This window comes from Gossypium hirsutum, chromosome A13 (assembly GCF_007990345.1).
Source record: "Gossypium hirsutum isolate 1008001.06 chromosome A13, Gossypium_hirsutum_v2.1, whole genome shotgun sequence".
NCBI classification, from domain to species: Eukaryota; Viridiplantae; Streptophyta; class Magnoliopsida; order Malvales; family Malvaceae; genus Gossypium; species Gossypium hirsutum.
This window is the reverse complement of record NC_053436.1, coordinates 609,107-621,199: the sequence shown is the minus strand read 5'-3', so window position 1 is coordinate 621,199 and position 12,093 is coordinate 609,107. Positions and strand designations below refer to the sequence as shown.

At 34.9% G+C, this 12,093-nt stretch overlaps 1 protein-coding gene and 1 long non-coding RNA gene across 2 annotated transcripts; one reads left to right on the top strand and one right to left on the bottom strand.

Moving 5' to 3' along the window:
- Positions 1 to 944: 944 nt before the first annotated feature.
- Positions 945 to 2,225, bottom strand: LOC107940376 (uncharacterized). The gene is made up of 3 exons (XR_001695431.2): positions 2,210 to 2,225; positions 1,611 to 1,655; positions 945 to 985 (listed from the first exon to the last, which is right to left on the bottom strand). It is a non-coding gene; the product is annotated as an uncharacterized lncRNA (long non-coding RNA).
- A 984-nt stretch (positions 2,226 to 3,209) lies between these two features.
- On the top strand, positions 3,210 to 4,359 carry LOC107940368 (uncharacterized). Its single transcript, XM_016873796.1, has 3 exons — positions 3,210 to 3,422; positions 3,541 to 4,054; positions 4,112 to 4,359. The coding sequence occupies exons 1-3, from the start codon at positions 3,210 to 3,212 to the stop codon at positions 4,357 to 4,359; spliced, it is 975 nt and encodes a 324-aa protein (XP_016729285.1).
- The last annotated feature ends 7,734 nt before the right edge of the window (positions 4,360 to 12,093 follow it).

Sequence of the window (12,093 nt, the reverse complement as noted above, 5' to 3'; positions counted from 1 at the left end):
ACATAAGTTTAATTATTTATTGAATTTTATTTTTAAATGCACGTTTATATTCTGAATATGTAATTTTCACGTGTGTATATATATGTCATGATTAACAACAAATGAAGAGATTATTCCGTTAAATTGAACTTTCATAACCCACCTAGATTGACCCTATTTTTGGATAATTCTAAAAGCCCGTCCTACTTGAAACATGGTGCATTTGTAAACACACATATAACTTGTATTTTACTAGTGTAATTTTATAATATTACTGATAAGGTAATCGAGAGTTTAAATTTCTTAAAGATCAATACTCTAGATAAACTTAAATCCAAACCGATAATGCAATTCAATCTATATTATTAGATGTGAGAAATTCAACTATAAGTAGAAGTATTTCTAACCTCTCGTTTATATCATTCCTCATCCACCACACAAGTTATTGAACATAGGGAACATTTACATACAAAGCTTTTTTGACCATTCAACATAGGGAACGTATCACCTTAGCCATTCTATTCTATCAGCCAAACTACATAAAACTAAAAGAATATAGACAAAAAGATGCTACCTCTATTGCCCTTGCCACTCAACTGCGAAACCCCCACTGCCACTGCCACTGCCAAGTAACAAAATAACTGCTTCGAAGGCTAAAACCCCTATAACTGCTTTACAATAGCCAAATGACTTGCCTTTACAAATGGATCAAAATGGCCAACTTTTTTTTCCACCATTGCCAGTTGGATAAGGTCCCATTGACATGAAACAAAAACCAGAACATCTTCAAGTTCTGCCCTCGATAGCAGCTTCCCTGCTTCATGAAAGTCATAACTTATCGGTGTTGTGCACAATATATATGATTGCGGTTAAGTTAGGTAATCGAACTAAAAAGTGGGGATGGCTTTGATTACCATTCAGTTGTGTTTAAGCTCTTGAATCCTCCAGAGTGGTACGGTTCATCGTCATCATCAGATGTCTCATAGTACCCATAATCTTCATAGAACTGTAAATTCAACGAATAAGAGGTGGCAAAAGAGGGGGGAACTAACATAATCAATCATTACATTAACTGAAGCTAACTCAACTCTAACTAACTAAACAAACTAAATCTGGGGGAGAACCCACACATGTTTTACACAATGAAACTCAAACTTGAGTGCTCAAAGGTTTCAGGGCCTCTACATTACCAACACAACCAAGGCCTCATTGGCGACTATGACTTAATTCAAACACGATTAGATATTTGCTATGTTTTTTGTGCCCCAAATATATATACAAACCTGATCAAATGTCCCAACCATTGGACAAACTAATAAAATCAATCATTACATTCACTGAACTGAATAACTAACTCACGGCTAACTCAACTCTCTGACTAACTAATTACCATACTAACTCAACAACTAATTCTAACTAACTGAACAGAATAAATCTGAGGGGGAATCCTTACATGAATTACATATAGTGAAACTCGAACTTTGAGTGCTCAAAGGTTTCAGGCCTAAACTTTGCCAATACAGCCAAGGCGTCATTGGCGGAAATGACTAAGCTTAAGCGCAATTAGATATACAATACGTAAATTTATCTATATTTGCTATGTTTTTTGTGTCCCAAACATATATACAAACCTGATCAAATTTCCCAACCGTTGCTGAATCAGCCTCATCATCCACCTAAGAAAAGAACTCATTAATAACTGAAAATATGATGCAAAACTTTGTTCCATTTTGATGTTTGAACAATAGAACAGCTAACTTTCAAGTTCAAAAAGAGGAGCAAATAAGCACAAGAACAGTAAAATTTTGACAATCAATTAGGGTGAAAGATTCAGAGAAGCTAATTATCAGATAAATCACAGCTATCATATATCATTCTTACTTTTGTGGACAAAATGAAGAAAATATACTAATTCTTGCTAAAAACATTAAGAAGCAATTGTGATGAGAATAATTGACAACGATAGGGGGAAAACCGAGTGGCAACATAGATTATGTAAAGATGAGAGGACCATGAGTTCAAAATCATGCATCTTTAGTATGCCTTAGTATGACCCTATTCATAGTTCTGAATTAAGAATCTACAGAACAAGTTCTATGATCAAATATTCAGAATGCATCAACATTGCTACGAAAGCACAACAAACAATTTCACCAACAACATATTTAGGTCACTCTAGAAAATTTAAATTATACGAAATTAACATTCATAAACTCTGAATCCCAGTTACCTTTATAATATTTTTCTCCGCTTCAGTCATATCTGTTGGTGTCTGAAGAACAAAACAGCTTCCAAAGCTTAGTCTTGAGCAACAAGGCTCGTTGCTTGTGAAGGAAACAAACAGAGCTTTGCAAGGAAAACAAGAACAGAAAACGAAAGCAAAGAAAAATGGAGCATAAAAATGAATGAAATTCAATGATTTTCATTAAAAAGAAGCATTGGCATATAGCCATTACATATACCAAACATAAGCTGGTCATTACAAGCCAAATTCACCTAAACATCTACCTAACTCCACTAAAACACATTGAAACTGTTAGAAAGTAGCCTTGCATGCAGCACATGCACCAGCAGACAGACCGTGCAGACCAGGCCAAAACCAGAAGCAGTCTAGCCAAATGCTACTGTCACTCACTTTGAGTTATTTTGTTAGCTTAGTCAATGTAATGCATTCTACTTCACTTGGAACTATGTTTGTTTTATGATTGATGTAATTAGGTGGAGATTGAGCTGAAAAATTCAGCTTTGTTTTGTTGTACAAGTTAATTTATCAAGTTTCAATGTATCTTAGTGGTATTAGGTATACATTAGGTGATATATTTGACTTATTTTGATCAGTCCATGACTGATATATGTAATGGCCACAAGCCAAAACTTTTACTTAATGAAAAACCATTGAATTTCATTCAAATTTATGCTTCATTTTTCTTTGCTTTCAATTTTCTGTTCTTGTTCTTCTTAGCAAATCTATTTTGTTTCTTCAGCAAGTCACGAGACTTGCTGCACAAGCTTTCGACTCTGCTTGCTTTGCTTTGTTTAAAACACCAACAATTGGTATCTAGAGCTACATTCTTAGAGGACCTGTTGTAATTAAACATCAAACAAAATAGCTTCATCAGATTTTTCTCCTGCAGCACCACCAGTTTTCAATGGTGAGGGATTCCACATTTGGATTGTCAAAATGAGGACTTACCTACAGGTCTTCGATCTGTGGGAAGTTGTCAACACTGATGTCGAGCCAGCTCCACTTCGAGCCAATCCCACAGTGGCTCAAACCAGACAGCATGCAGATGAGAGGACCAAAAGGCACAAGGCGATGTCATGCATTCAGAACTGTGTTTCTGATGTTATCTTCACAAGAATTATGGCTTGTGAGACTCCCAAGCAAGCTTGAGACAAGCTCAAGGAGGAGTTCCAAGGCACTGAAAGAACAAGGCAGCAGAGTTGTTGAATTTGAAGAGAGATTTTGAAAATTTGAAGATGAAAGAAGAAGAGACAGTGAAACAGTACTCAAACAGGATAATGGCTGTGGTCAACAATATAAGGTTGCTAGGAGAATAGTTCAATGAGGCAAGGATTGTGGAGAAGGTGCTCTCAACATTGCCTGAAAGATATGGGGCTAGGATCTCATCCTTGGAGGATTCGAGAGACCTTGCAACTATCTCCCTAACTGAGCTTATCAATGCTCTTTATGCCCAGGAGCAAAGGAGAGCCAGCAGATTGGAAAAGCACCAGGAAGGTGCTTTCCAAGCTAAGGCCAAAGTAGCTTTAAGCACCTCAGCCTATAAAGGCAAGAAGAACTGGAAAAATAGGCTTAAGCCTGATGCTGCAAGAGGAGAAGATCGACTCTGCAGATTCTGTAAAAGACCTGGTCATCCAGAGGCCAGATGCTGGTTCAGGCCAGATGCTGTATGTCAACACTGCAAGAAGAAGGGCAATGTTGAAAGGGTCTGCAAAGAAAAAGGCAGACCTGGCCAAAACCAACCACAACAAAAAGGTGAAGAAGCTCGAGTGGCTGAAGACAGTAGTGACCATGAAAAGCAGGTATTTGCTGTATCATGTTTAGCTGGTCAAGGTAAAGGCTCAAAAGGGTGATTGCTGGACAGTGGCTGTACCAACCACATGTCTCCAGATGTAACAATCTTCAAAACCTTAGATAAAAGCTACAAAACCAGGGTAAAAATTGGGAATGGTCAGTTCATCAAGGCTGAAGGCAAAGGAGATGTGCTAATATGCACTTCCATAGGAGACAAAGTCATCACAAATGTGTTGCTGGTACTTGAGATTGACAGGAACCTTCTTAGCATTGCTCAACTGCTTGAAAGGGGCTACTTAGTTGTGTTCAAAGGCCAGGAGTGCCAAATCACTGATCCAAATTGATCAAGCCTCATGACAGTCACCATGAGTGACAAATGCTTTGAAGTCAACTGGTCAGGTGACTCACACTCAGCTCATGTTGCTTCAACAGAAGACACCAAGCTTTGGCATCAAAGACTTGGTCATGCCAACTTTAGATCGATGGCTCGAATGGTCAGCATGGAAATGGTTGAAAATTTTACCAAGTCAGTACAAAATGAAGGTGTTTGTGAAGTTTGTCAAATGGGAAAGCAAGCCAGGCTTCCATTTCCTACAAATACAACCTGGAGAGCATCAAGCAAGTTGGAATTGGTGCATGTAATGAACCAAAAGTTACGGTATCAGAAATTGAGTCTTGAGTACTGTTTCCGTGAAATTAATTCATAAATATTTATTAGAAATATTTATGAATTATAGTTGAATGGTTATTTAGTGTTTAATTAAGTGAAGTAGCTTGAATTTAGTTTAAAGGACTAAATTGCATACGGTATAAAAGTTTAATTATAGATTAAAGATTAGTAAAGGGACTAATCTAGCAATTAGACCCTAAGTGCCATGTGTGTGAATGTATGATATAATATGTGTAATAGTTGGTAAAGATATTAAATATGTTAAAGTAGTTTTTCTTATAGATTAAGTTATTTTATTAGAATAATATTATATTATTAATATTATTATATTGAATATAGATTTATGAGTAAGTTAAAAAAAAAGATAGAAAGAGTTACAGAGAGCAAATGTGAGAAAGAAAGAAAGAAATAGAAAAGGGAAATTTGAGGATTAAGGCCCTAAAGCTTGATTGGTAAGATGTTTTAGCTTATTTTCTTATAATTTTTATGTTTATGGATGCCTAATTCAAAGTTCTATATGTATGAGGTTAAAATGAAGAAAAATAGAAAATTTTTAGATATTGATTTAGTTGAATAAATTGAGGTTTTATGGGTTAAATTGATAGAAATTGAAGTTAGAAGTGAAAATTGAGTGATTTATTAAAAGAATTCTAAGTTACGTTTAAATAGGGTTTAAGTTGAATAGAGCTCAAAATTTATGTTTTAAAATGAATTTTATGAGTTAGAAATTGTTAATGAGTTGATTAAAATAGAATATGAAGCTTAAGTTAAAGAAAAAAGATTAGTAATGGAAAAAGGACTAAATTGGAATTTTTGTAAAAGTTTGATAGAAAGTGAAAATGTGTTTTATGAATTAGTATATTGATGATTTTTAATTGTATGATTGTTAGTAGCAAACGTAGCACCGGATACGTCATCAAAGAAGGGAAAAGAAAAAGTGAACGAAGATATCGATTAAATTCGATAAATAGTAGTTTGTATTTCTATAAACCGAGCTTAATCGTTATTGCTATATTTGATATTTATATTGTATGAAAATGTGAATGAGGTAAGTATTTTTACCATATTAAAATGAATGTGATTTTGAATACCCTATTAACAGTGTCGGGCTAGTAGGATATAGTTGACATGTCATAGGAATTGGAAGTATTGGGACATTCCGACATTGAGTCGATGAGACACTATGTGTCGACTACTGTTAAAGTTTCGGATTTGTTCCGATGAAGTACTTTGTGTACTATAATGTTAAAGTTCCGGATTTATTCCGATGAAGCACTATGTGCTTATCCCGGAGTGTGGGTTGGATCCATGTATCCGTTAGTGTCCGAGTAATGTTAATAAGGGTAAATAAAGTAAAGATTATTAAAGTACTGATTGATATTAAATAATAGCAATAATATGTTTGAATTACCATGTTTTAAAGTTGATTAAGCTATTGTTTATAGAAATACCACTGAGAGTATTCTCAGCGTACGGTTTGTTTCCGTGCGTAGGCTAGGTATGAAAGTATAAGGACTCAGCATACAAGCCGATCCCCGAACTCAAATTGGTGAAGTTTCTATCTTTTTGGAAAATGGCATTGTACCTAGGATGTCTTTTGGTCATTTTGAAAGTATCTAAGTTGTTAAGTGATATTTTGGTATGTTTTGTAAATGTTACCAAAACCTTAAATATGGTATGTTTTGATATGTTAGTGAAGAGTAATAAGAGGAAGTGTTGGTAAATATTGTAGAGAGAAGAAATGAAGATGTTATAAACTTAGTTATCAACATTTTATACTAAAACAGATTTGGACAGTAAAAGTATTCCAACTTTGAAAATATACCAAAAATAGTATAAAGTGAATTAGATAATGAAAAAATATTTAATTGAAACTTAATGAATCTATTTTTATATGGAAGAAACAAAATAGGTAAAAGAGTTGTATTTTATGAGATATTTACGTTTTGGTGAAATAGGGTTAGAGCAATTTCTGGATTCCATATTTTAATTTTAGAAATTCACCATAAATTTTGTATTAAGAATTAGGACTCAAAATTTATATGTATGGATTCCTTATTGAGTCTATTTTTAATTGAAACAAATGGCATAGTCATTGGATTTCTGTACAGGAAGATATTTGATTCGTAGTGCACAAGGGTCAGAGTAGCCGAACCCTGAAATAGGGGAGACATTTTCTAATAAACTGTACTAATTGGCCTAACCAAAAATTCTAGAAAAAAAATTAGTAAGTAGATATATGAGTCTAGTTTCAAGGAAAATTTACGGAATTGGATTTCGAGTTTCGTAACTCGAGATATGATTTTTTTAGCAACCGTGACGCAGATGGATAGTTTACTACGAAAACTGTTTTAAGTGCTAAGATAAGTTTTGTAATGTCTCCTGCTTGACTCCGGCAACGGTCTCGGGTAGAGGGACATTACAGTGCATACAGATGTCTGTGGTCCTATGAAGACAGAATCCTTGAATGGAAGTAAGTATTTCATTCTCTTTATTGATGATCATACCAAATATTGCTGGATTTTCTTTTTAAGGCACAAGTCAGAAGTAGCTCATGTGTTTACAAAGTTCAAAGCTGCAGCTAAAACAGAAACAGGTTGTAAATTAAAGACCATCAGGTCAGACAATGGAGCTGAGTACACTTCAACTCAAATTCAAGCTTTGTGCAATGATGCTGGCATCAAACACCAACTAACAAATGTTTATACACCTCAGCAGAATGGGGTAAGTGAAAGAAAAAACAGAAGCCTTATGGATATGGCTAGGTGTCTCCTATTTCAGAAGAATCTGCCCAAAACCTTGTGGGCTGAAGCAGTTAACACTGTTGTCTACCTTCAAAACAGGCTCCCAACCAAGGCCTTAGATCAAAAAACTCCATTTGAAGGATGGTTTGGATTCAAGCCATCACTGGCTCACTTAAGAATCTTTGGCTGTTTGTGTTATGCACAAGTACCAGCTGTAAGAAGAAGCAAGCTGGATAAAAGAGCTCAAGCTGGTATTCTGGTAGGCTACAGTTCAGTTAAGAAGGGGTATAGGATCTTGGATCCTTTAACAAACAAAGTGATGGTGAGCAGAGATGTAGTGTTCAATGAAAAAGCAATCTGGAATTGGAAAAGAAATGAACCTGAGGCCATTTCTGAAGAACTTGCGGCTGATCAGACTGAACCAGATCAAAATGGTCTAGAAATGGACATTGATGATGAACCAGTCAGGGGTACAAGAATATTGGCTGATGTTTATGAGAGGGCACAAGTTGCACTAGAAGAACCAAGTTGTTTTGAATATGCTGAAGCACATGAAGGGTGGAAACAGGCAATGTCTGATGAAATAGCCATGATAGAGAAGAACCAGACATGGGAACTGGTTCCTAAACCAGACAAGAGGAAGATTATTGGAGTAAAATGGGTCTATCGAGCCAAGCAGAATGCAGATGGGAGCTTAAACAAGCTCAAAGCCAGGCTAGTTGTAAAGGGCTTTAGCCAGAAGTATGGCCTGGACTACATGGAGACTTTTGCACCAGTAGCCAGGCTAGATACAGTTAGATTGCTAGTTGCTTTGGCTGCACAAAGGCAATGGATCATTCATCAACTGGATGTCAAGTCTACATTTCTCAATGGTTTCCTTGAAGAGGAGATTTACATTGACCAACCTCAAGGCTTTGTTATGTCAGGCAAAGAAGACATGGTGTACAGATTGAAGAAGGCTTTGTATGGCCTAAAGCAGGCACCAAGGGCCTGGTATATCAGGATCGACAGTTACCTGGTCAGCTTGGGATTTGAAACGAGTTCTAGTGAGCCAACCCTGTATGTCAAGAAGAAACAAGCTGAAACACAGCTCGTTGTATCCTTGTATGTTGATGATCTTCTGGTCACAGGAGGAGATCAAAAAATGTTGGCTGATTTCAAAGCCAAAATGATGGAAATGTTTGAAATGTCTGATTTAGGGAAAATGACCTACTTTCTTGGAATGGAAGTGCAGCAAACTCAAAATGAAATCTTCTTGGGACAGAAGACATTTGCTACAAAGATTCTAAGCAAGTTCTCCATGGAAAATTGCAAGCCAACAACCACATCTATGGCTGTTGGAATGAAACTATCGAGTCAAGGAGACTATGGACAAGTCAGTGAGTCTGATTATAGAAGTCTTGTTGGTTGTCTTTTGTATTTAACAGCAACAAGACCAGACATTATGTTTGCAGTAAGTATGCTATCGAGATTCATGCATTGCTGCAACAAGCAGCATCTTCAAGCAGGAAAGAGGGTCCTTAGGTACTTGAAAGGGACCTTGAGCCATGGTTTACATTTTAGCAAAAGTGAAAAACTAAAACTGATAGGCTACACGGACAGTGATTGGGCCGGTTCAAAAGATGACTTGAAGAGTACCTCAGGGTATGCTTTTACCCTTAGTTTAGCTATGTTTTGCTGGAGTTCTAAAAAACAATCTACAGTTGCTCAGTCAACAGCAGAAGATGAGTATGTTGCTACTGCTAATGCTGTTAATCAAGCTGTTTGGCTAAGAAAGATTTTAGCTGATTTGAATCTACATCAAAGGGAGGCAATAGAGATCTTTTGTGATAACAAATCTGCTGTTGCAATTGCAAAGAACCCTGTCTTCCATGGTAGAACCAAGCACTTCAGCATTAAGTTGCATGTGGTAAGGGAGATGGAACAAGCTCGTGAAATAGAGCTGATTCATTACAATTCAGAAGATCAAATTGCTGACATTTTCACAAAGGCCCTTAACGAGTCAAGGTTCATCAAGCTTAGAAAAGAACTTGGAGTTAGCAGCATGAAGACCAAGGAGGAGTGTTAGAAAGTGGCCTTGCATGTAGCACATGCACCAGCAGACAGACCATGCAGACCAGGCCAAAACCAGAAGCAGTCTAGCCAAATGCTACTGTCACTCACTTTGAGTTATTTTGTTAACTTAGTCAATGTAATGCATTCTAGTTCACTTGGAACTATGTTTGTTTTATGATTGATGTAATTAGGTGGAGATTGAGCTGAAAAATTCATCTTTGTTTTGTTGTACAAGTTAATTTATCAAGTTTCAATGTATCTTAGTGGTATTAGGTATACATTAGGTGATATATTTGACTTATTTTGATCAGTCCATGACTGATATATGTAATGGCCACAAGCCAAAACTTTTACTTAATAAAAAACCATTGAATTTCATTCAAATTTATGCTTCATTTTTCTTTGCTTTCGATTTTCTGTTCTTGTTCTTCTTAGCAAATCTGTTTTGTTTCTTCAGCAAGTCACGAGACTTGCTGCACAAGCTTTCGACTCTGCTTGCTTTGCTTTGTTTAAAACACCAACAGAAACTTGGTAATTTAACTTGTACAACAAAACAAAGCTGATTTTCAGCTCATTCACCACTGAATTACATCAATCATCAAACAAACATAGTTCCAAATGAACTAGAATGCATTACATTAACTAAAGTGACAAAATAGAACAAAATGAATGGCAGTAGCACTTGGCTCAGCAGCTTCTGGTCTTGGCCTAATCTTCTTGGTCTGCTTGCTGGTGCATGTGCTGCATGCAAGGCCACTTTCTAACAATATCCTTCATGTAGGCTGAGTTCAACTTTCTAGCTTGAGTAACATATGGTTTCCTATCCTATTAAAGAAAATACTCGGGACAATACTCAATACAAAATTACAACAGAAAACTTCCAATGAAAAGTTACGGAAAATTGGGAGGAGTGAGTGACTGATACCTCCTCGCTCATGTTTTTCCAAGTTTCGAACGCCTCCCGATCAACATCAACCAAATTTCCGTTCTTGTTGGCTTCCATAAAGCTTTCCCTTGGAAACAAACCAAACAAAAAGCATAATTCAGTTTACTTTGTACCATTTTCTCACCAACAAACATGAAGTTCAAATACATGTATATAATAAGGGGAGTGAGATTGGGTTTTCGATATTCGAACCCAACCAAGAACACATCAACAAAAGTAATTTGCCATTGAACAAGTGGCTTGGTTGACAATATGAAGTTCAAATATGATTCAGAGGTTGAATGTAACAAATTATATGGGCATACAAATAAAGAAAGTTGTGCCTTCTATCAAAAGAATATAACGAACTAAGGAAGATCTCTTGGAACCAACATGATCCTTTATGGTTGCTTGCATGAAGATTTGAGGGACCACGAAGAATCCGAATGTTCTTATGCCTCACTTTGAAAAAAACGTCTCCTTACTAATGCCGCACGGTTTTAAAGAATTCAATGCTTGCTTGATCGGAAGTTAGCTATGCAGATACGCCATGTATATTGCAAGAAGCAAACTAGGAAGCTAAATTATAGGGATGGATCAAATTAGACCATTGATTTGTTAAAAAGAATTAAATAAGGTTAAATTGTGACACATTTAATATTTAATGTATAAAAAATATCTTGAAAATTATATTTTAATTACAATTCAAGTCTAAACCATGGTTGTTTGAATCGGACTGCAACGGTCGGTCAAACTGATTGGGATTTGATCGTGGTACCGATTCAGAGAAAGACATTAAACTGGTTGAATTAGAAAAAAAATTGGTTGAACCAAATTTTTTAATTTTTTTTATTTTTTATGAATTTTTAATGATTTATCTAATCGAACAGGATGGACTATTGGACTGACAACTTGGGGCTCGATCGATTCTACCATCGGTTTGGTTTTGAAAACCTTGTTCCAAACAAAAGATTAAATTTACAAAACCATAAAACTTTAAAAATATTAACTAATATTTTTTAAATAATAAATGTTAACTCTATTCCAATTTTGTATTATCTAAATTTTTTAGTATTATAAAAATTAAATTGATTTATTTAATAGTATAAAGACTAATTTGATTAGATCTCTATATAATAGAGAGATCTCTCGTATGCATTCACATGGCTACTTTATTTAACGATGACCCATTAAAATTGACGTGGTTGAGCAAATACCAAGCGAGTAGAGCCATTTCTATTACAGGTTATCATAAGCCGATTGGTGACTCGGTAATTGTATAATTAAGCTATCTAACTTTATTTTTTCTTTAATTTGCTAAAAAAAAGTTTAAAAAAATCAATGTTAAAAAAATATAATAAAATAATTTAAAATCAATATTTTATTAGTACAATAATTTTTTTATTCTAATCATCATAACAAATTAAATATGTTTTTAATTTTCAGTTAAAACAATAATATAATTCTTTTTTTTTAGGAAAATTTAATTTTTTATATCATTTTTAATTGAAAAATTTGTAATACGAAAAATCAAATTATTATTATTTTTACACAAAAATAATACTAAAATACATTCAATATCAATATTCATTATCTAATTCACAAAGCAAAGAATATAAGAAAAAAAATAAACATATATTTTTAGTTTCAACTAATTTTCTCAAAATTGATAATTTACTTAGAA